This window comes from Chelonoidis abingdonii, chromosome 11 (genome assembly GCF_003597395.2).
Source record: "Chelonoidis abingdonii isolate Lonesome George chromosome 11, CheloAbing_2.0, whole genome shotgun sequence".
NCBI lineage: Eukaryota > Metazoa > Chordata > Testudines > Testudinidae > Chelonoidis > Chelonoidis abingdonii.
In genome coordinates this window covers 39858984-39884179 of record NC_133779.1, presented here as the reverse complement: position 1 = coordinate 39884179, position 25196 = coordinate 39858984, and the positions used below count along the sequence as shown (strand labels likewise).

The 25196-nt window shown below is 44.1% G+C and overlaps 1 protein-coding gene and 1 long non-coding RNA gene across 8 annotated transcripts in view; one reads left to right on the top strand and one right to left on the bottom strand.

Moving 5' to 3' along the window:
• Nucleotides 1-25196, bottom strand: part of GNG7 (G protein subunit gamma 7) — a 140414-nt gene that overhangs the window by 2945 nt on the left and 112273 nt on the right. For 3 of the 7 annotated variants that reach the window (XM_075070916.1, XM_032793102.2, XM_032793254.2), the window contains one exon: nt 4143-4261. In XM_075070916.1, coding sequence (XP_074927017.1) covers nt 4143-4223 — 81 coding nt within the window. In that variant the 5' untranslated portion in view covers nt 4224-4261. Of the gene's footprint in view, nt 1-4142; nt 4262-9361; nt 9485-25196 lie in introns of all 7 variants that reach the window. The other 4 variants (XM_075070914.1, XM_075070917.1, XM_075070913.1 and 1 more) reach the window with 2 other exon arrangements.
• On the top strand, nt 14810-21819 carry LOC116832639 (uncharacterized). Its single transcript, XR_004375520.2, has 3 exons — nt 14810-15710; nt 15953-16085; nt 19577-21819. It is a non-coding gene; the product is annotated as an uncharacterized LOC116832639 (long non-coding RNA).

Sequence of the window (25196 nt, the reverse complement as noted above, 5' to 3'; positions counted from 1 at the left end):
CAGAGAGAAAGAACAGGTTTAGTGAGAATGCCTTGGATATCCCCACAAACTCCCCTTATGGGTAGCACTCAGCCCACGCAGCCTGCACCAGACCAGCTGTTCTTCAACATTTTTGAGTTATACAGATGTGCAGCAAATACTCTAAGGAGGGGACAGAGACTGGAATTTTAGGGGTAGTGAAGTTACAAGTCTAATGTTTCCCTATGGGAACGCTACAAAACTGATCACCAGAAATAAAAAGGGGAAATGAGTGTGTAAAGAAATGCTAAAGACTCAGGTATAAAAATAAACAAGTGTAAAGGAAAACTCGTTCTAGTAAAAAAAGCGAGTTTGATTTTTTAAATTATTACTTATGGGACAGGGGAATATTTCTGTCATCTTTCAGGATGTTAGGAGAGAATACATGCCTGGAAGTGGTCATTCTCTGCTGCTAAAAATGGAGGTTTTGAAAACCACAGCATTGAAAGCATTAGAAGCTGTTACTTATGATTCTGCTTATTTTAGTTCAGAGATTTATTCTGAGAACTTGGAACCTGGAGTAACAACCCAGCCAAGACACTAGATGGAAGGGTGGCTAACTTGGATGCACCTTTTAGTAATTAGAAGACTGGGATACGTGGTTAGGTTTAAGTCAGGGAGGTTTCGTCAGCTTTGGAGACCGTACTTAACACGGTATCCTTTGCTATTGACTTAATAGCTGGTTGTACGTAAGGCTAACACAAAACATAGAGATTCATCACATCACAGGGAGGTCTCTTCTGGTCCCAGATGTGAATTATTCATATTTAATAGCTTTATTCTAGGTTTCTATTTCAGCATCAGAGCGTGCCATTGCAAACCCTACCCGCAATCACAGATTAAAGAATGCAAAGACCCTGTTAAACTTAATTCCATCCCACATCCTTGGGTAGCACAGAATGGTCCTTTAGTTTGCTTTCTAGCATTTGGTCCACAGCGTGTAGAATTGACCCAAGCAAAGGAGCTTCCACTCTTGCCCTTGGGAGAGGATTTTAGTCTAACAGATCTCACTGGAGGAAGACAGCCTACACGATACCCTCGCGCCAGGATGCAGCCAGGATACATCCTTGTACAGCCTGCAGAAGAGGCGCTTACATTGGAAGATTCAGCAATTTGGTGCATTTCAGTTTCTAAACCTTCTAGCAACAACTCAGCATACAAAGAGCCAGAGGAAGGCTGGCCTTGTGCTGGAGGCACTGGGCTGGGACTCTGGAGATCTGGGTTCAGCTCTGGGCTCTGCCACAGACTGTGATTTTGGGCAACTCATTTAATCTGTGCCCCACTTCTCCAGCTATACTTTCTCATACCCTCTGTTGTTATTACTGAAGGCAGGGCCCATCACTGTTGACTTGCACGGCACCTAGTACACAACCATGGTTGGAGGCTCGGACACTAGTGCAATACTACAAAAAGCACTGAAAGCCTAGGAGTCATGGCAGGTTTCTAACATCAGCTGTCACTAGCCATCCCGACCTAATATGTGGAGGGGACAGTAACTACCTCTTCTGCAATCAGTGACAAGGTCAAACCTCCAGATGAAACCAGCTACTCATACATGAGGCTCTAAGGAACAGTAATGACTCCTAATCCCAGAGTAAAGGGAGGGGAGAGAGACTATCTTGACAGGAGTCTGACAGTAGGTGGCTTGAAAGCCCTGGCAGTGATTCTAAATCTTTAACTGATCTATAAACAGCTGAAAGGAACTGAATATGGGAGTAGGAAGAGAGACAACGGGGATAATACTTAGTCCTGTCACAAGTGCAGGGGACTGGACTAGACGACCTCTCGAGGTCCCTTCCAGTTCTATGATGCTATGTGATATTCTGTACGAGAGGTGTGAAAACTACAGAGGCTGGACGGCACAGTGAGTTATTCATGAACAGGAGAGAAGTGTGCAGTCATCAGCATTGTGATGCGCTGGCGAAGCATAAAACCTGCACAGTGTCAGGTCCAGCTGAAGTCATTCAATGCCCAATTCCCTGAGTATCTAACCCTCCATCCTGAAGCTGGGGGTGAAAATACTGCCATGCTCCTCTCCCAACTCATTCAACATGTTGGCATTGGAGCGTCAGAGGACTGGAACAGTATTTGCATTTATCTTCATAGTTGATGTTTTAGTAATCACTTCTCGAGGAAGCCCACCTTTTTCTCCCATGATAGAAAAAGTTCACCCACATTTATTTGCAATGCAGATAGAATTTCACTCCTTTTAGCTGTGAAACATCCAGAGAAGAAAACAGAGGATGTAGAAGGAAAAAAAAAAAAAAAGATGTGGGGGAGGCAAAAATCATGCGCATCTGATACACTCTCTCACAGGACCAGTAGATCGATTGCTTGGCCAGGGCTTGGTTTGTGGCTTTAAAAAAAAATATAAATAAACCACAACGAAAACCCAAAGTTGGCCTAGACAGCACCTCTTCTCCATACATGCTTCATTATGGTATGCTGCAGTCCCGCTGCTGCTGCTTCTTCCCCCAGCAAAGGCTCTACAATAAGCACAAAGGCAGGTAACTGTACCCACACCCTTCTTGCTCTTCACCACACGTGGTTTTGGATCTGAAAGTCAGAGACACTTTGTAATACTTGGAGACTCAGCAACGTCTGTGCCAGGGAGACCTGTAATTTGTTGCGTCTTCCCCAAACTGGCCTCTCAGATCAGTGCATCACTGGAGTCTGGAAAGTGGTGCCCCTAAAAACAGCTACAAAACCTCAGGCTGGATTTAAAAAGAGAAATTCCAAAGAAGCAGCAGCTCTCCCTGCCCATCAAAAGTTCAAGATGATGAATCTATCCCTGCAAGAGTTGCAGGAACTGACAGTCAAAGAAAACATTCTTCATCCAGGAAGCATTTAAATCTTAAACCAGGAGGAATTAATGTATATTTAACCATTATTTTAGTTTTTACTGTGTCTTTCATCACCATCCAAAGGCTTTTTTTTGCTCTGCTTCCTGACAGGAAGTGATTTTTCATGAACACTTCTCTGCAGTTACCCAGCCACCCACCTCCCCTCCACTCCGCTCCCCCAGAGCTTTACTTCAAGCCACTGAAAGCAGAAACATTATACAACCTTCCTGCCCCTAAAAACCAGTGCATACAAAGCAAGTCGTTTTCCAGATGGGAGCGACAGTGCTGGCCGTCTGGACAACAAGTGCAGTTCTTCCAGGGCACAGGAGCCCAGAGTTCTAAGAAGGACCTTGGGTGTCTTGTCCATTGGGGTGGAGAGGTCAGGAGAGTCACAGGAGACAATGCAGTTTGTAGGCAAGGATAAGGAATGACTGCAGCCAGCACGGCCAGTTAGTACAAGGTGCTAATGCACAAACTAGCAGCTGTACCTTCAGCAGAAGCTGCCCACAGGAAATCCCATGCTCAATGGAGACACTGCAGCCTCCTGGAGGGCTGAGAGGAGCATGGATCCCAGAACAGAGTACAGTCCCTAAGGACCATTCTCACACCTGCTGTGCCTCCTGGGCATTGGAAAGAGAGGGCAGAGGGCATTTCCCTTTGCCCAAAACAAGCTCTTCAAGAATGCCGTGATAAAATGCCTCAAAGCAGAGTTTAACGTGCGTGTGCGTACAGAGACGTTGCATTTATTTTGTATTCTAAGACACAGCAATGGCAGAGAAACAGCAGTGCAGCCAGAGACCCTTTGGCAGAGGTTGTGAACCGTGTTCAGGCAGGGTCGAGAGAAATAAAAGTTGAGATGGTTTGTGCGGTACTCATTGGGGAAGCAGAATTCACTAACAGGTGCTGCAAAACCCAAGTCCACTGAAGAGGTTACAGCAGCATGTGCCTCTGCTACAGGGTGCTTTTAGTGCAGAGTTGAGAGAACTGGTTCTGCCCATAGCATGACTGCAATGGTGACTGAATGTTTTTCCAAACAAGCGTTAACAGAGCAATATGCAGCCGTTAACAGAGGGGCATCATGCACCCATTCCCAGGAGTTACAGGAAACTTGCTAGCAACAGGCATTGATTCAAGAGCAACATGGAGGGGACCTAATTTATTTTTTCGTAGCCCATTCTGGCACAGGCTAACAAGCATTGATCATAGAGGCCCCCTCTTCCCCTCCTCATAACCACTGAGAGAAAGGTTACTCGTGCATGATACGCCCAATCCCCTTCTCACCTTGATCCTCTCAATTCCAGCCTCGATACGGAGCTGCTCTACCAGCTTCCGGGCCTGTGCTATGTTGTTAGTCGTTGACATTGTCTGCCATCAGTTCTAGCCCCCAGCACTTGAGAACACTAGACAAAGCAAAAAGAGAGTAAAAGGTTGGATTTAAGAAGCAAAAAGTTCACTCTGTGCTACACCCTCTCAGAAAGCTGGACAGGGAGAGAGTCTTAAAAACGGCAGGATTTCACCTTCTTGTCCACTTCTTTTCTTCATACTGAACCCAATGCAACATATATAAGATGTCATTGTTCAGAACTGCAACAAGACACTCATGTAACCATTCTGGAAGAGATCTCATGTAATATGTTGTGATTCTTTCCCAAGTTCCCTTTATTAGATACATTTTGAATAAAAGGTAATTCTTGTGCTCCTGTTTATATATTATAAGGGTCTTTTCAGCAAGGGAGATGCTAACTAACTACAGAGGAAAGTGAAAAGACCATGCAGAAAGTGCTACCAAATTCACAAATTAAACAGACTGAAAAATTAACAGGAACATTTTTTTCAGTTATCGTAGGTGAAACATTTTTAGTTAGACAAGTCTCATTGTTTCCTGAGGTTTCCACTGTCCTGGTCAATTTGTTGCATTTCCCTGTTGTCTCATCTCATACTTCGACTGGAAGCTCTGAGGCAGTAACTATTTCTCTGCTCGGTGTGCATGGGGCCTCGCCCAGTGGGGCCCTGATCCATGATTAGGGCCCTTCGGCACTAGCACAATACAAAACACCACACATTACCACCCCCCACCCACCCCCACAATTTTTAAATGGGTGCCTTTGAAAAGCAGAATAAGAAGCGCAAACGGTTCAATAAGGGAGAAGTCTCTGCTGGGATCTGAATTTAGATGGATAGTCAAGGAGCAGAGGAGACCCAAGGAGGTTCTTCCCAGGGCTGCAGGGGGGAGCGGGGGGCAAGTGGTGCAACTTGTCCCAGGCCCCATAGGGGCCCTGCGAGCCCTGGCCCAATGGTGGTCCAGGTCTTCAGTGGCATTTCGGTGGCAGGGGATCCTTCAGTGCTGCAGAAAAAGCGGAGCGACTGAAGGGCCCCCCACCACTGAAGACCTAGACCGCTGCCGGGTGAGTACAAGCGCCGCAGCTCCCCCACTTCACCCCAGGCCCCCTGAATCCTCTGGGTGACCCTGGTTCTCCCAGATTGCAGGAACAAAGGGAAAAGCTTTCACACCAGAAAGGAGCCCAGTGCTAGACAAGAAGCAGAGAAGCCAGTCAGAGGAGCTGATGCAAGGCCATTACAGGGATATTTAGAGCATGTGTCTCAGATGGAGGTCTTGCAAAAGAAGGCTATGAATGCACATGAAAGCCAAGTGCACAAGAACAGTGCCAGTGGAGGTGACATGTTTCAGAGGAGGTGGCAGCATGGTCCAGAGACACAGAAAGCAACATTAAGGGATTTCATTGTCTGTCTCTGAACTGTGACCTGCTCAGCTGCCCTGGGATGGAGGGTCCAATGCAGAAGGGACTGAGACCTGGGTACCATCAATGTCACAGAAAGTCAAATACACTAGGGGACTCTTATGACATGGTGAGTCTCCACCCCAGCTCGTCTTGTTTAGCTGTGCGGTGGAGACAAGCAAGGTTTCAACCATGCTTACGCCTTGGATTTTAAGGCAGCTGCAGCCTGGCTCAGAACAAGCATGGTTCCAAGGGGCTGCACAGCAAAGCTGAGGCAACAATTTAACTGTCCAGGACTAGGGCTCAGTGGTTTGAGCACTGGCCTGCTAAACCCAGGGTTGTGAGTTCAATCCTTGAGGGGGCCATTTAGGGATCTGGGGCAAAAAAATCTGCCTGGGGATTGGTCCTGCTTTGAGCAGGGGGTTGAACTAGATGACCTGCTGAGGTCCCTTCCATCCCTGGTATTCTACGATTCTGGAATAGGTTACTACATTCATCCCATGAAGGAATTTGCAGAGCAGAAGCCAGTTAAATTCAGGGCAATCAAGGCAGAATAGCTGAATGCACTTTTTTAATGCCAGAAAGTAACAAAAACAATGTTGGGTGCTATCTACTTATCGGCAGGTTTATTCAAATTAAAATAAACCTCTGCTACTGCCATCCAAGTCTGTTGCTGATGAGTGACATGGCAGTCCCCTGGTGTTCAATCATGGACGCAGCATGTGATATGTAGTAGTGAGCCTCTGCCACAGTTTCAGCCTGACCCATTTGGCAAATTCTGCTCCCTGATACCAGCCATTCACTAGTCCCACAGGCTGCTGCTACATTTGTATTACCCCAGGGCAGTTACAGTAGGGGTCATCCGAAAGAGCCTGCTGGGCATCTCCTGAGTGTGACTTATCCAGGAGCTGAAGGAAACTGGTGGGAACTAAGACAGGAGGGAGGGATGGTGTCAACACTGCCTCCCATCTTGCAACTCCTGCGCCAATTGCCAACCCCCTGATAATTGCAATTGAACTTAAAATGAGACCAAGCACCAGGCTGGAGATGAACCACGCTCCTGGATCTCTAGTCAGCCACCTACGGGAATCCTGGTGTGCTAGCTTTAATCCACAATGTTTCCAACTCAGAGAGCTTCAATGCAGACATTAAACTGTTCTTTTTAAGAGGGAAAAACAGGCTTCTGTCCTGCTTAAAAATATCCCTTCTCAGTCTAAATATAGACATTACAAGGGTGTATTCTAGACCAGAATGGCATGCTCTGGGCATGTTTTGCTTGGCAGAATTGTGCAATCCTCATTGAACTTAGATCCATGACAAATTCTACTCATGAATTTCGTTTTGTAACATTGAATGCTGAAGAAAAACAAATGGTGTCTCAGCCAACATTACTAATTCTATTACTAGACTACACCCTAATGCAGCAGGGTGGAATTTCTTCAGAATTTTCCTTCCCTATACACTGGAACATGTTGTCAGTGCAAGGTACCAACCCTTAACATACTGTTACTGGAGAATCTGTAGTCAACAGTATTTTAAAAGAACAGGCAATTTATTTATTTTTATTATTTTTTTTAAAACAGGCAGAGGCAAGTCAGCTCATGTAGAATTTCTAGTTTCTCAAGAAAAGCTACAGAGAGAAAATCCAGGTGGTTTACACCAGAAAGTAGGTCTTGCCCCAAACTGGTGGCACCTGCAACTACCCAAATCCAAACTCGGGTAACTCTGCAGGTCAGGGCATCATGGTATCTGGAAATAAAATGTGACGGGATCCTGCAAAAATCTTAACTGTATGTCTCAGCACAACTACCCTCACAAGACCCAAATGTCACAATCGTAAAACCTTTGCTTCTCCACAGTACAATCTGCCTCCTTGAGATTGCCTATAAGGGTGCTTGGCACAGCTTTAAGTTTTATGACTCAGCACTTTCCTAGACAGTCTGACTAGGGACAGCGCGTGCGTAGGACACTCCAAGATTTGATCTTTTCCCATGATAAAGCAACCACAGTTCCACCTCCCTCTCACACAACAGAGTTTTGAAAATAGTTGCTTTAAAAAGCAGCCTTTTGAGATTGTACCAACATACGCTGGGAGCTGCAAAAGGCAGCTTATCTTGAAAAAAGGTTATTATGGTGTGAAGAGCTACACGAGAACTGCTAGTCTCCCTAACAAATACTGACAAATTCAGAAGAGGAATGTCAGTGGCCTGCGATGCGACCTTGTATCATTTATAGGAAGCAAACTTATTTAGCACTGAGCTCTTATACTTAAATTAAGTCAGAATTAGGTATTAATTAGTAGTACGTGTCTATGGCATTAACAGTGTGAAAGGCAGGCTGGTTTTAGTGCAGCCAACAGTGTGTTTGGATCAGTGATATCTCATTTACATATCTAAAGAAAGTAAGTTATAGTCTGGTGAAATATCCTGTTAGACAGCAGGACTAACATTAAAAAGGGAGCTACAGTGGAGTACTTCCTACAGCATATGCAGTGGTATTAGGACCAGGAAAGAGAACCATCAAGACCTTACTGCAAATAAAGCAGACAAATAGTCATTGTTAAAATATTAATTGTTCATCTGGATAAGGACTTATCAAAGAGCTGAAGGGGGGACATACAAGCAACCAGACACCATGTAGGTTTGCACCAGCACAAGTCACTTGTGTGTACCTTTACAGATTTCTGTTTATGGAACACCACCGGTGAATCAGCCAAAGCCTGTTATTTAATGACGTTAGTACAATGCACTGCTTAGAGTATTGATATAAGTGCACAAATTTGAGCTAATTTACATCAACATTCAGCTTAGTTTCCAGATGAGAGACATAAATCTGACACAGCAAAGGACAGGTCTTGTCACCATGCACCTCAGGGTTATCTGCCTCTTCTGCTAGCTCTACAATTCTTTAGCGGATAGTCTAAATTAAACGTTTGCAAAGGGCAAAAGTCCACACTCCTCCCATGCCCTGGCTTAAGAGGGTCCATCTGCAGCTACACACTGTCCATTGACTGCAATAGTTTGCAACACAGACCCAATGAATGCATGTCCTTCACTTTTAACATACAAACGATGTTTCATTTAGTCACTTCAAGAAGTGCAGAAGAAATCCCTCAAATGGTTAATCTGGAAAAACCCCACAAATAACTCATTCTTTTGAAGGTAGGCTGCACTATACTATTTTTTGACAGAACACCCCCCCAGCTGATGGGTATAGCAATAGGACATACCGACAAACAACAGTCAAGCGCAATATATTCCACATTCTAACCATTTCAAAGCAGAGCATCACTAAGAGCCACTGCTGGTACGTTTATTAGTTTTACTGCAACAAAAAGATGAGGTGGGACAACAGCCCTGCCCCAGAGTTTCCAATCTAAGTCTTAGATGCGACACCAAGCAGGGAGGAAGGAATACGATCATAAGGATACTCTGCTTAGATAAGCGCATGCTACTGCCATGTAATGGTTTGAGAAAGTGCAGCCTAAAGGCTCCCTTAAAATAAAGAATGGAGAGCAACATAAACCCATAACATAAAACTATTCAACACCAGAAGGCTTCGGGCTAAGCATGAACTACGTTACTGTTACACTGTTGAGAACTGATGACTACATTTCCCTGGGAATGTTCTCCTGGTAAGTCCTGAGCAGACGAACAGTTGCTAAAGATCGAGAACACCCTAATGAATATGCTAAACCTTGCTTTGCTCATTCAAGCAATAAAGACACTGAAATAATAACTAGAAAAGGACATGAAAAAAGACCTGAAGAAGAGCTCTGTGTTGCTCGAAAGCTTGTCTCTCTCACCAACAGAAGCTGGTTCAGTAAAAGATGTTACCTCATCCACCTTGTCTCTCTAGTATCCTGGGACCAACACGGCTACCACACTGCAAAAGAAAAAGAAAGGTCAAGCGTCTTGAAGATCAATATGATGCATACAACAAAAGGACAACGTATATTTCTGCTCTGTGATGGTACCTTGCAGTGTTCTTATGGCTGGGCTGCGAAATTGTCCATGTTGCCTTGGTACACCCCGGAATGCAAGTTCAGAAACAGAATGACGTTTGAACGAGTAACCTATGTTTAAATGACAAGCCCTGTTTACAGTTATGGTAGAAAGCAGTTGATCATTTTTGCAGGAGTATGTTGCTTTACACTGCCTTTTTATTTTGCATCTTTTCTGCTTTACCTGTTTTTTCATAGCCTAACTGCAGTCTGGTGAACTAAAGTAAATCCATAGGGCTCTCTACATGCAATGAGACCAGTTGCCTACTGTAAGGGGATACAATTGCCATCTTAACAGGGGTTGGCAGCTTCAGGACTGAAAGGAGGATGCTGAGACATAAATGACAATTCTGCTCTGTTTTGGGGGAAGGGGGGTACAATATCTTTGTATTGTGAAATGTATATGACAGAACTAAGACATGATTCTAACAGCAATTATCACAAATAGCAACATTTAAGTGCCCAAGAAACGCAAGTCAGATTAGAGATGATGCATTATATGCCACTAGTGCAAAATGTTTACAGATCACACTACATTTCTACACAACTTTTCAGCTTAAAGGATTCCAAAGTGCATAATAAAGTAAATACTTAGCATGTCTAGAGCACTTCGGAAACAAAGTGCTACGAAAATATCAATTGGACCTCACAAGATCACTGTCCAAGAGCCAAATTGGAAAAAAAAGTGGTACAACTTCTCCTCTACCTAAAATAATTCCAGAATAGCTGAATGGTTCTGCTAAAATGATCAAGACAGCACAGTTGATAGTTACTGTACATCTGTTATAATGAGGCTTCAGTGTAAACTGAGATTAATTGTCCTGCTTTGTCATCTGGCAGAATCAAAATGACAAGTATTGCACTAGGTCACATTTGGAAAGTTTTCTTCACAGTCAGAGGCTAGGAAGATTTTTTTTTTTTTTTTTTTAAAGAAAATATTTTTTTTTAAATGAAAGCTTAAAGTCCACACAAACTAGCGGGGCCCATGGAAGCGCTGGCAAAGCAACTACGCCAGACCAGACCAGTGTTGCTCAGGTCTTGGTCAAATAGATGATAGCCCCAATGATGGCCCCATTTTTCAGACGGGGAAACTGATGTACAGAAAAGGGACATGGCCAAGGTCACACACAAAGTGACAGCATGGATTAGAAATCTGAAGTTCCCTGGTTACCAGCCCTGAGTTCAATCCGCTGCCTTAATACATAGGGATTACAATCTACCACAAATTCTCTACGATGGAATGTACCAGTTGCTTGACAGTGTAGATCCACAATACACAACTGTCTGGACAAGATGACAGTGAAATTTATATACAGCAAGGAAGTCCAGGCCTAATATGCAGTGCGACAGATTGTGAATCAGTGCAACAGATTTGATGCTCTTTGTACTGACAAGGTGTGCAAGGCAAGCAATGCTCCTAAGTCAGGATATGGTCTCTTAAGAAATCTACCACTTGTCTAAGGAAGAAAACTTACCCACAAAATGCCAAGGCCCAGTCTGATTACTTTAGTAGCTTCAAAGATTATGGTACTTATGACTGTTGTATTGTTTAGCAAGACTAAGAACGACTGTTCCTCTGCAGCATTTGCAACCCAAACACTGCAGTGCTGAACTACTGCATGAGAACCAGAAAGTGACTCAGCATGTTTGACTGTCCAAGCTGAGAAAAGAACATGCGTAAGTCACAGAGAGATTGAAAAACAAGTTAGATTTAAAAAAGTTGTGATGTTCCTCTGTAGCACGAATACTAACATTAGGTAAGAAATGGGCTTCAGCTATGATTTTGTCACTTGAATCTGTCCCTTTATCTTTTGTTTTCTGGAGAAGAGTGTGGCTACTTCCGGCTAGGAACACAGCATGAAAAGTGCAAGAACACAGTCTGTGTTCTAGTCATTAAAGCCAATCCTGAAATCACTGACGTCTGCGGGAACTGTGTATGCACAATGGGAAAATGAGGTACAGGATGCAAGACTGGCCTGTAGTTTATTTAGAGAGGGCATTCAAATAGTAGTTCCCCTCCCGCATCACTCCCACACGGACCTCCTTTACATACAAAACCAGCTCAGCCATGTTTGGCTTGCCTTGAGTTTTGGACCTTAGTAAACTGAAGTTTTCACACTTGTTTACAATAGAGTTGCACGAAACTTACCACAGATTGACAGTGAGTGCCTGAGCTTTCTGCTGAATGCATGGAGCTTAAATCTCCAGAACCCCCCAGATTTATGCCCCAGTTATCTGTTAAAGCACTGCAGTCATGTATAAACAAAAGAAAGGTTAGATAGTTGTTATATCCAGCAGGACCATGGGTGAAAAACTACAATCCTAGTTTCACTTGGGATTATCTACAGAAAATCTGACCAAAGAGTTGCTTTGTAATTTTTACCAGATCAGTGCAGAACACTTAGGTCCCAACTCTGCAAAGGGTCAGGAGCCCTCAGCTCCTATTTTATGAGTGTGGGCTCCAGTCTGCTGAAATCCAACTAGTTTTCCTTAAAACGACTATGCAAAGAGACTATTTGAAGCTATGTGCCATCCTAATTTGTTAATTTTTGCTAGTTTCTGGGGTTTGACCTCATTACTTGGCACAAAACCGCCAACTGGAGCACTAACATGCATAATAAAGAGAGACAGGCCTTGTTTATGCCTGTGAGTGTTGACTGTGTAATTCTTCAAAGCCGAGATTCTTTTTATTTTGTTTTAAAAATACAAATTACTACCATTAGTCTCCTCTCCTCATCTCCCAAAAGGGCAACCACTGAATATTTCTATGATATAAAAACTACTTCAGATGCTACCTCTGGCCTTCATGCACTGAACATTTCCAAGTGCACTTAATATCTGTACTGTACCTGACTACAATGTTCAGATCAGCCTCACCTGAAAGCTCAGTTTGTTCTGGTTCACTCAAGTATACTTGAGAAGCAAAGGCCTCTCTACATTTTGCTTTCACAGCCAGACGAAAGGGAAAATTAATTTCACTCACCATTATCAGTAAACCTGCATTTAGCTTCCTTCTAAATTAACTTCATTTTAATTTCTAACCTAGCAATTGGAGTCATGGGGACGGGATGATGAAATTTCATCTCCAAGACCCAGCCAGCATTCTAAGCCTGGACAGCATTTCAGAGCAGGTGCACCAAACCATTGCTAAGATCTGGAGGTATGAAATTGAATACCTTGCTTCTCTTGTCAAGGGAACTACATGCCTGGTTATAATCTAGGACACTTTACATGAAAAGGCGGACAAATGCAAACATTCAACACAGCCCATGGAGGAACTGGAACTCCATCAGCTGGGTTATGCAGGGATATGCAGGGTTTGAGTACACTAGACTGATTCTTCTAATTTCCCATCATTGCTAGCACTGGAGGTGGTCCTGATGAGAGCATAGACGAGGTGCTGGCAGTCAGCATGTTGTCTAGACCTGCTCTGAGGAGGGTGAGAGGACAGTTAGAAGGTTGGCAGTCCCAGCTGACAGTAGCACTCCTACCTGCCAGTGTTACCAAATGGGGCGGGGAGCTTGCATGGACTATCCTCTACGATTAGAAAGAACTTGGTGGGGCCATAGGCAAGCCATTCAACCTGCCCAGCCCAGGCCTGTTTCTTCATCGATAAAGTGGAAATGGAAATATCTGCCCATCTCATAGGGATGTTGAGGGTCAGTTAAATTTTTGGAATGCACTAGGAAGACAAAGCCATATTAACCCACCTTCATAAAGCCCTCAGAGCTATGGAGAAAAGGTGTTGTAGAGACGGCCCTGCTTTCTTATTGCTAATTCATTCCAAGTTTAGCGAAGAAATAACTGCTTGGACATTTGTTGTTTGCTTCCAGACTTTATGGTCAGCCAGCAGCTGCTCACCAGGGCTCCTCTTGCAGGAACAACTACAGCTGATGGAGAAGCAGCAGCAGCAGCACTGGAAGTTAAATGAAAAGGAGCTTTGGAGGGAAAAGAGGAGGCCTCAGAAACAAGCACTGCAGCTGTGTGCATTTCCTTGGCTGCACTGCACTGCTTCCAAGTGTCATTTTTAGAACAGCATTTTAAACAATTCAACGAGAAATTCAGTATTTATTTCCACATCAGGTAGCCTTACGTTGGAGATTTAGCCAAATAAAAACATCCCTCAGCTACTGGGGCATACAGCAGTTATGCAACTCGAATTATTACAATGCATATGTGCAGCTCTTCCATTGACCCAACATGCACCCATTCAACACACACATTGCACCCACCGACAGCAGACCCTTCTTGTTAAGCAAGCTGAAAAGGCTGCTATAAAAACAGATCTGGTCACGCATACTTCTAGCCTTAACTGCACGGTAGCAGTGTGTTCCCGGGCTTTAAGAACATCTCAATAAAAGTTTCTTTGAAAAGGTGGCGGATAGTTAAATTGCCTCTCAAGTTGAGATTGTTGGAATGTTTGTTTCAGGTAGCCAAGCTATAATACCGGTCACATTCTAGGACGGCTTTGCCAGGCAAGTATTGAAAAAGATTTCCGTTACCCTGGTAAATAATTGACTAAACGCGTCATTAGCAACTGGAAACCATGAACACAAAAGATCCAGCAGCTTGCTGCACAGCACTTGAAAGGCTTGGATTACTGTTTCAGGACCTTTAAGAAGCCCAAATAAAACTTTTAAAGATGTCATCTGGAAGATTTATAGTGGATACATAAACAACTCCCAACATGAAATTCTTTGAAAGAGGACCTTATGGAAGTATGTTTAAGCAAAGCATTTTTGATCCTATGCTAGTTCATATCGGAATGAGGTTTAGGCCACATCTGATCCTCCCTCTTCTTCCCAAGGAGAGCATTTTAAAAGCAACCTGTACTTGTAAATACAATTTTAATATGAATAAAGGAAACACAAGACAGTCAGGACACCTGGGCTGTTCTCACATCTCTGCCACTGATTTGTGATATGGCCTTGAGCAAATAATTTTCCCACCCAATGTTCCTCACCTGTAAGTCAGGGATGATACCTTACAAGGATATAGATAGAGGCACAAAAGAATATTTAGACATCTGTCTAGGAAGATCTCTTCTTTGTGTCATTTCTATTCATGACTCTGCAAAGACAGAATAGAACTGAAGACTGTTCACATTCCATAGACTGTTCTGCTTTTGCTGAGAAACAAGGTAGGAGAGGTAATATCTTTTACTGGACCAACTTCTGTATCGGGTTTTCTGATTTCCCATGTATGGGCGCATGTGACGATTTCTAATTCGAAGGGGTCCCTTCTGAAGTATCTAAGGTGCAGGAGATGGTTCCTCCGCTTTTCTGAAGTCCTCCTGCAGAGCTGTTCAGCATATTTGAAGTTGTATCTAGTGGTCAGGGGGTTACAGATGGTAAGTCCTCTGGGGATGATGTTTTGTTTCTTGCATCAGGAAGTAGATGTTTCTGTTTAGTCTGGCTTCTTTCTTCATGCTGTGAAGTTTCCATTTTAAACAGCAAAATTCAATATCTTTCATGTTGTTTGCAGTGTTGGTCCCAGGATATGACACACACAAGACAAGTGAGGTAATATATCTTATTACTACTACAAAGGCAGCCATTGGGAGAGATGGAAATCAATGAAATTAATAACGTGTATGTAAACACAACGTCAGTATTGCACCAATAGAAGCTAGGACCTCACCCACCTAGTTTTTGACAACCTGGGAACAACAAGGCTACAACACTGCAAACTGCTTTCCATTCATGACTCAGCAAAGTGATGCAATTGGAAAGAAATCTCTTTCCTCATTCCTCCTTTGCCTAGGCAGGTTTTATCTCTCTTTAGAGTGCTGGATCAGAGAAGGGAGAGATGGAGTAGGAAGACAGTGCTTCTGCAGGGAAAACATCCTGAGTTTCAGAAATGTTGCATTAGTACATGCAAAGTTAAAAGACTCCTATATTTATATTCACGTGGTCATGTGAGCAAATACAGAACGGTTAGAGTGATATGCTTCAGAAAGTTAGGCAGTCTTGAAGTTCTCTGCCTATCTCCACATTCCTACTCCAACAGTACAGCACTCTGAAAACTTGCAAAAGGGAACAAACTACAGGTCATGATCACCTGGTCACTGAAAATTCCATGCTGAAGAGGTGATGCTACAGCAACAAGGTAATAACACTTCCCACTTTTCTCCTGCTGATGATAGCTCATCTCAATTGATTAGACTCTTCCTGTTGGTATGCATACTTCCACCTTTTCATGTTCTCTGTATGTATAAATCTCTCTTGTCTGTGTGTTCCATTCTATGCATCCAAAGAAATGAGCTGTAGCTCACGAAAGTTCATGCTGAAATAAATTTGTTAGTCTCTAAGGTGCCACAGGTACTCCTGTTCTTTTTACTTCCCACATAGCAGCAGCAGGACAGACCTGTGGAGAGAACCGCATTTCTGCACACTCCTGAATGCAAAGAAAATACTACGAAGGCAGCCGCTGGGAGAGAAGGCGATCAATGAAATTAAGATCTTGTACACAAATACAACACAGGTATTGTACTAACTGGCAATGTGCGGAAATCTCTTTAAGGAAACAAGTGTTGAAAGCATGGAGGAAGGACTGCACAGTCCTGCAGCAACCAGGCAGTAAATCAAGAATGGGGGTAAGGGACAGAGCAGCAATCAATCAGAAGCAGGAACAGAGCAGGCAAGCAGAAAGAATTTTGGTTTGGGGAGGGTCGCATGAATTCCAGGCAAAAGATAAAGGCAAAACTGATCATGAAAAACAAAGAGTAAGTCCCAACAGCAAAGTTAGACTGAGCTGTGGGAAGGCCAGAATCCACTGTTTTCAGTTAACGAAATATGTAGATCAGTTAACTGAAACCCATCTCTCACACAGGATATAAAACAAACAATCTCATTGGTGTATAGAGGCATGTGATAGTCTGCCACCACTGCCCCACAAACCAGTTCTTTTGATCTAATGACTGGCTAGCAGTTAGCTGGAGACACCCTTGCAGAAACGTTCCCATGTAATTGTGCCAGAAAATCTAGTTCCATCAATAAATCAAACAAAATGTAAAGGTTCGAAATAAAGCTGATGTAAAAGCAGGTTTCTCTATTTAACACACAAATTCCCTTTAAGAGGTTCAAAAACCTGACAGTCTCTTCAGAGTTTAAGATCTGATAAAATGCTTTGCACAATGTTTACTACGGCTTACACACTAATGTGTGTTGATTTGTGATCCGTAAATTGCAATCCAAACATTTTCAAAATGACATTAAATCATGAAAAACCAAGAGTCCTCAAAGCCTGGGATCACTTCAAATTTGTTTGGTTTGTTAATTCCCATAAACTAGAGAGAATCCTCAGTTTCTCACGACAGTTTCCCTATTCCCAAAGCAATTTTTCATGCCCAAAGTAGTTTACAATTCTAATGATTTTAGAGTTTATAGCAACAAAACGATTGCTTTGCTGAGTCACAATGCAGCGATACCAGTGATTATTGCACTCAGCTGTGAGAAATCATGACTCAGTACATTAGAGTACTGGGGTGGAACACAAGATGCAAAAAACACCCTGGCACTCAATCTTAATTTGGCTTTTAAGGATTATTTGCCCACTTTCATACCCCTGACTCCTTTCCATCAAAACACCCTGCCTGTCTGAATATAGTCTTCAAAATTAGCTCAGGAGAGAGAGACTTGAGTTCAGATCTCTGTTCAGTACTCTAACATCACTGTGGTGGCAGACACATTAAGTGGCAAATTTTTCTGCATATCTTGGAGTCTAGTTTTTCCATTCCTCCCCCAACATCGAGAGCATTTGAAGTGATGCATGACCCTCCTTCCAACCCCTCCATCCTGCTCCTTGCACTCTTTTGGTGTAGGTGCAGTGTTTAATATACAGCATCCAAATTAAGAGGAAGAAGCTGAAACACTCAGAAGAACACTGAAGAACTACAGAGAAACCAGACTTGTCCTGACATGTTTTCATTTGCAAGGTATGAGGTGAGGTGTCCTGAGCTGTATTAGAATACAGTTTAATCATTAACCTTGTATAAAATGGAATGCTCAACAACAAATCCCTTTCTCTTCTATGCAGTCAGTGCTACCTCCACCCTCCCACCCACAGGGTGCTCTCCAGCTTCAGGACAGGAAGTATTACAGTAGGAAATATGCATTGATCCCTCTGGTTTCGAAATTCTTCCCATACTTCTCATAGCTGGGAAAGCAGTCACTCCTAGCTGGCTACATAAACAAGTTAACATCTGAATTAACTGCTGAAGCTACGTTGGCATTTTTTTAAAAATATTAAATAAAAATAACTTAATTCTGATGGATGTTTCTGGATGTCACTGAGTTCAACATGGTACATGTAAAGCATCTCAAGAATGCACTTTGTGATGCTGAGGAAGCCTTGCTTTGGTTTCACATCCCAAATCTCTGAAATTGATTGAACTGTCTGCCACACATCCTACCATCAACAGCTGATGAAACTGGCCAGGGCATAAGCTCAGCATTTGCACTAGGGAGTCTATGAAGTAGATGTCTAGAGAACAAGGTTTGAGAGAGAAGAACATACCACTCCTTCAGGATCAACTTTGGCTACTGCCTCTAATTTACTGCAAGTTGTAAGCCAGCTGCTGCATGTTAAAATCTCCTCACTACACTACAGCAGAGTGTGTAATTTCACCTCAGGATAGGAAAACTGTTTAGTACAAGTAAGACACCATTAGCAAGTTGTGGAGCGATATACAATTGTGCACACACACAGAAAGCCATAGCCAGTTCCCCATGTGAACATCTTTCTGTATCAGTGACCTAGCACTGCTTTCATCATCAGCACTATAAAAGCAATCTTGGCTGACAGTCTGAAGTTAGGCTCTGTACTTCATTGGTGCCCAGCAGGGGACAAAGGTACCTGCAAATTCAGCCCTGTTCCCTCCCTTCCGTCTCACATTTTAATTTCAGATACAAAAGGCACAAGCTAAAAAGGCATCGAGACTATAGGGAAGCATATAGCTAAGTAGTTTGAAAGCTAGGCTGGGGGAGCCTCTGGCTCAGTGGCTATTAGGATCTGACACCCTAGAAGAGACTAGAATTCTCATTTTAAATTATCTTAAATTTTGCAGTGTTTAATAGAGGGGAAGGCCAGTTTTCTAGATCAGAACAATCTGAGATGAGGCACCATCAAATAGTGCTACAGTATGTACGTACACCCACCCACCTTTACCTTCTTAACACATTCTTAGGGCCACGCTCTGCAATAGCAGAGCCCCTGCAACCAGGGCCAGATTTTCAAGAGCTCAGCTCCCATTTAGATAAAAATAAGTGGATAGATTAGCTGAGCTCTTGAAAATTTGGCAGGAGTTTAACTCTGCAAAATCTGCCCCACAGTTGAGGATGTTGGGTACTTGAAAGTCTGGCCTGATTGCTGCTTTCTGGGACTACTCGGGGGAATTTGAAAACCCTCTCACATCTAGGAATGGTTTCCTCAGAACATTGTTTAGAGCACATTATTCCTACCTACAACTCAAGCTAGGAGAAGGGTAGCACAGAGTGAACACAATGCTCCTTCCAGACCAAAGCAAAAAGAAATCCACAGATCTGTGTCTCTGAAAGAGCATAGTGAACCACTGAGCAGAGACCTGGATTCTGAAGTTCCTATAGTTCAGTGTAGATACCATGTCCTGCATCTCTTGAAAGATAGCCACAGCAATAGGTTATCCACTAATCCTTCTCTATCCACCACTCACGACAGCACAGCTGCCTGCCTCAAATATTTACAAGACAATGGACAATGCTCAGAGATCCACCCCAAATATACTGCCAAACTCACCCATTACATCCTTGCTCATAATCATTTTAAATTTAACAACAAAACACTTTGTCCAAATCATGAGAACAGCGATGGGTACGAGGATCGTTCCCCAATATACCAGCCTCTTCCTGGGCCACCCTGTATAGGAATTTCTGGCCAAATGCACCATGAAACCAATTATATACCTGAGATAGTATATATTTTCATCCTCTTCACAGGTGACAAATTCTCTCAGATTTCCACCACAACTTCAACTACCACCATCCATCCATTAAACTCTCTCTAGAACACTCCCACACCAGCATCAACTTCCTGGACATCACAATCAGCTTCAACAATGGAACGCTACAGACAACTATATACAAGAAACCCCACGGATCACCACACCTACCTTCATCTGTTATCTACAGCCAAGCACTTAGATACCACAGAATATGCTCAGAGGAGAAGGTCCGGGATATACACCTTTAATCACATTGTGGCATGGGCCACCCAACTACCTGAAGAGAACCTGCTTCAATACAGAAATAAAACTCTCTCTGCCCACACACCCCTAGTTGTCACTTACCACCCTGCAGTGGAATCCCTATGGGTTATCAAACGAATTACAATCCATACTCAATAGGGACCCCATCCTGAATGAAATCTTTCCTGAATCCCCTCTTCTGGCCTTCAAATAACCTCCCAACATCATCATCAGAAGCAAGCTCCCCACAGACCAGGGCGCACCAACCCATAGCAGCACCAGACCCTGTCAGCACAGATGCAAAACTTGCAGGCATATCTCCACTGCTACAGTGATCAACATTCCTTTCAAGATCCATGGGTCCTACACATGCCTATCGACGTGGTATACCTCATGCAGTGCACTAACTGCCCCAACAACTGTGTGGGTGAAACCAGACAATCACTAGGCTCTCGAATGATCCTCACACAGGAAGATGATAAAACAAAAACACTGTATCACCTGTGGGTAAGCACTTTTCACAAAGCGATCACTCTGTATCTGACCTATCAAGCCTCATCCTCAAAGGAAACTTGTACAGCACTTTTAAAAGATGAGCCTGGGAGCTTAAATTCATAACTTTGCTAGACACTAAGGCCTTGGCTACACTGGAGAGTTGCAGCGCTGATGGTGGCTTTACAGCGCTGCAACTTACTCACTGTCCACACTTGCAAGGCACATACAGCGCTGTATCTCCCTGGCTACAGCGCTGCGTGTACTCCACCTCTGCCTGGGGAATAACGACTGCAGCGCTGGGTGATGCAGTGCTGCTCCTTCAGTGGGCCACCAAAGCACTGTTATGGCCTCCAGAGGTATTCGGAGGTATCCCAGAATGCTGCTCAGCCACTCTGCTCATCAGTTCAAACTCTACTGCCCTGGCCTCAGGTGACCTGCCCTTTAAATCCGCCGGGAATTTAAAAATCCCTTCCTGTTTGCTCAGCCAGGTGTGGAGTGCAATCAGTGAATCTTTCCAGGTGACCATGCCTCACGAGCCAAACGAGCCCCAGCATGGAGCAATGGCAGTTGCTGGACCTCATCAGTGTTGGGGGAGGAAGCTATGCAGTCACAGCTGCGCTCCAGCTGTAGGAATATGATTCATGGGCAGATATCAGGGGCCATGCTGAGAAAGGGGCCATGACCAGGACGAGGTGCAGTGCAGGATTAAAGTGAAGGACCTTGCGAGTCCTATTGCAAAGCCCGTGAGGGAAACCGCCGCTCTGGTGCTGCCCCCACGACCTGCCGTTTTTACAAAGAGCTGGACGCGATACTTGGGGGTGACCCCACCGCCAATCCGAGGACCACGATGGACACTTCAGAGCAGGGGGGGAAGTGGAGATGGAGGAGGAGGAGGAAACAGAGTGAGGGTACTGGAGTGGGGGGAGACACCCCGGAGTCCCAGGAGGCATGCAGCCAGGAGCTCTTCTCAAGCCAGGAGGAAGGTAGCCAGTTGCAGCAGCCGGTACTTGGTGAAGGACAAGCAGAGGAGCAGGTTCCCAGTAAGCGGCTTTTATTTTCAGGATGGAAATGTTTCGGGAGAGGAGGGAGGATTAGGGCTGCATGCATGCATGCCTGCCTGCCTGCCTAGATGTGGAATAACCCATTAATGTGGTCTATCACGTCGCGGTAATTGGCCTCTGTAATCTCTTCAGAAGTTTCAGCCAGAGCGTGGGCAATGCGCTTGCGCAAGTTTATAGGGAGAGCCACTGTGGTCCTTGTCCCAGTCAGGCTAACGCATCCGAGCCACTGTGCCGCGAGGGGGAGGGAGTACCATTGCTGCACATAGGCAAGCTGCATAGGGGCCAGGGCGGAATCTGCATTGCTGTAGAAGACCCTCCTGCTCTTCCCAGGTGACCAGCAGCAGCAAGATATCTTCCAGGATTAACTCCTGTGGAAAATGTTGGGAGAGTGTTCAGTGTAGGTGCCCCCCTGCAGCTGTTTGCTTTCCTCAATGCACAGAAACTCCAGCACAGCCTTGAAGCAATCAGTCCCCCTTACTCACCATTTCGGGGCTCTTGTGGGTTATGTGCACTCTCTTTGGTATGGGAAAATTATGCTAAAATGAAGACTGTAAACTTCTTCACTGTGTGGGAATAACTGTCTGAGATATAAACAATGCTACCTCTGTTAACTGTTGCCTTTTTTTCCTTTCCACAGGCGACCTTGAGTTTTCAGCTGCCCGTGTTAACAGCAGCTCAAAGACTCCAAAACCTGCGGAAGAAGCCGTGAAAAAGCAAAGACAACCTGCTGCAAACAGTTATGGATAACTCTGCCAGAGAGAATAAAAAACTGCAGGACTGGAGGGAAAGGGAAAGCAGGATCCGACAGAGAAACGCAGCGGCCAGGAAGAAAAGCACAAAGCTGCTGATAAGCATCCTGGCATGCCAAGCAGACTCTATCCAGGCGCTCGTAGCCATGCAGGCAGAGCACTACTGCATGCCCCCCCCGCCCCGTCCCAAAGCTCTTTCCCTTGTGCCCCAATGTCAGCTCCAAACCTGCTTCCCCAGCATCCAGGTTCTTACCTCCAACAGCTCCCTCCAACACCTGTCCATTCACCAACCAGCCCTGAGAACTAAGACCCTTACCCTCTGCACTCAACCCCCATCACCATCCAGTATAGGCATCCTGAAGTGCAGCAGTCATTGCACAGCACTCCAGACAGGACATATTCAAACCTCAGAACTAGGTCCCCAACTCTGCAAGGTCAGAGCCCTAGTCCTATTTTTATGAGTGTGGGCTCCAGTCTGCTGCAACCAACAGTTTTCCTTAAACGACTAGCAAAGAGACTATTTGAAGCTATGTGCCATCCTAATTTGTAATTTTTGCTAGTTTTGGGGAGTTGACTCATTACTTGGCAACAAAACCGGCCACTGGAGCACTACATCATAATAAAGAGAGACCAGTGCCTTGTTTATGCTGTGAGTGATTGGACTGTGAATTCTTCAAAGCGAGATCTTTTTATTTTGTTTTTAAAATACAAATACTTACATTAGTTCTGCCTCTCCTCATCTCCCAAAGAGGGCAACCACTGAATTATTGTCTATGATATAAAACTATTCAGATGCACCTCTGCCTTCATTGCACCTGACATTTCCCAAGTGCACTAATATTCTGTACTGTACCTGACTACAATGTTCAATCAGCCTCACCTGAAGCTCAGTTGTCTGGTTCACCTCAGTCATACTTAGAAGCAAAGGGCCTCTCTACATTTTGCTTCACAGCCAGACGAAAGGGAAAAGTTTTTTTTTTTTTTTTTTCTTTTTTTCTTTTTTTTTTTTCTTTTATTAAAATTTCACCTCACCATTATCAGTAACTGATTTAGCTGCCTTCTAAATTAACTTCATTTTTAATTTTAACCTAGCAATTGGAGTCATGGGCGGACGGATGGATGAAATTCATTCCAAACCAGCCAGCATTCTAAGCCTGGACAGCATTTCAGAGAGGTGCACAAAACCATTGCAAGATCTTGGAGTATGAAATTGAAAAACCTTGCTCTCTTGTCAAGGGAACTAATGCCTGGTTATTAATTCTAGGACACTACATGAAAGGCGGACACAATGCAAACATTCAACACAGCCCATGGAGGAACTGGAACTCCATCAGCTGGGTAGCAGGGATATGCAGGATTTGAGTTACATAGACTGTTCTTCTAATTTCCCCATCATTGCTAAGCAGCTGGAGGTGGTCGATGAGAGCATAGGACGAGGTGCTGGCACAGCATGTGTCTAGACCTGCTCTGAGGAGGTGAGAGACAGTTAAGAAGTTGGCAGTCCCAGCTGCAGTGCACTCCTACCTGCCAGTTTACCAAATGGGCGGGGAGCTTGCATGGCTATCCTTACGATTAGAAAAGAACTTTGGTGGGCGCATGGCAAGCCATTCAACCCTGCCAGCCCAGGCCTTTTCTTCATCGATAAAGTGGAAATGGAAATATCTGCCCATCCTCATAGGGATGTTGAGGTCAGTAAATTTTTTGGAATGCACTAGGAGACAAAGCCATATTAACCCACTTCATAAAGCCCTCAGAGCTATGGAGAAAAGGTGTTTGTATAGAACGGCCCGCTTTCTTATTGCTAATTCATTCCAGGGGGAGTTTAGCGAAGAATAACTGTTGGACATTGTTTTGTTGCTTCCAGACTTTATTGGTCAGTCCAGCAGCTGCTCACCAGGTGCTCCTCTTGCAGGAACAACTACAGCGACTGGAGAAGCACGCAGCAGGCAGCAACTGGAAGTTAAATGAAAGGGCTTTGGCAAGGGAAAAGAGATGAGGCCTCAGAACACCGCACTGCAGCTGTGTGCATTCCTTGGGCTGCCACTGCAGCTGCTTCCAGTTGTCATTTTAGAACAGCTTTTAAACAATTCAACGAGAAATTCAGTAATTTATTTACACATCAGGTAGCCTTCAGTTGGAGATTTTAGCCAAATAAAAACCATCCTCAGCTACTGGGCATACAGCAGTATGCAAACTCGAATTATTACAATGCCATATGTGCTGCAGACTCTCACATGACCCCAACATGCCCCCATTCAACACACACATTGCACCACCGCGACAGCAGACCCTTCTTGTTAAGCAAGCTGAAAAGGCTGCTATAAAACAGATCTGGTCACGCATACTTCAGCCTAACTGCACGTAGCAGTGTGTTCCCGGGGCTTAAGAACTCTCAATAATTCTTGAAAAGGTGGCGGATAGTTAAATTGGCGTCTCAAGTTGAGATTGTTGAATGTTTGTTTCAGGTAGCCAAGCTTATAATCCGGGTCACATCCTCAGGACGCTTTGCCAGCAGTATTTGAAAAAGATTTTCCGTTACCCTGGTAAATAATTGATAAACGCGTCATTAGCAACTGGAAACCGAGAACACAAAAGATTCCAGCACTTGCTCGCACAGCCCTTGAAAGGCTTGGATTACTGTTCAGGACCTTTAAGAAGCCCAAATAAAACTTTTAAAGATGTACATCTGGAAGATTTATAGTTGGATACCATAAACCACTCCCACATGAAATTCTTTTTTTGAAAAGAGCGACCTTATGAGAAGTATGTTTAAGCCAAAGCCATTTTGATCCTATGCTAGTCATCATCCGGCAATGAGGTTAGGCCACATCTGATCCTCCTCTTCTTCCAGGAGAGCATTTTAAAAGGCAACCTGTACTGTTAAATACTGAATTTAATATGAATAAAGGAAACACAACGTTCAGGACACTGGCTGTCTCCACATCTCTGCACTGATTTGTGATATGGCCTTGAGCAAATATTTTCCGACCAAATGTTCCCTCACCTGTAAGTCAGGGAGATACCTACAAGGATATAGATAGAGCACAAAAGAATATTAGACATCTGT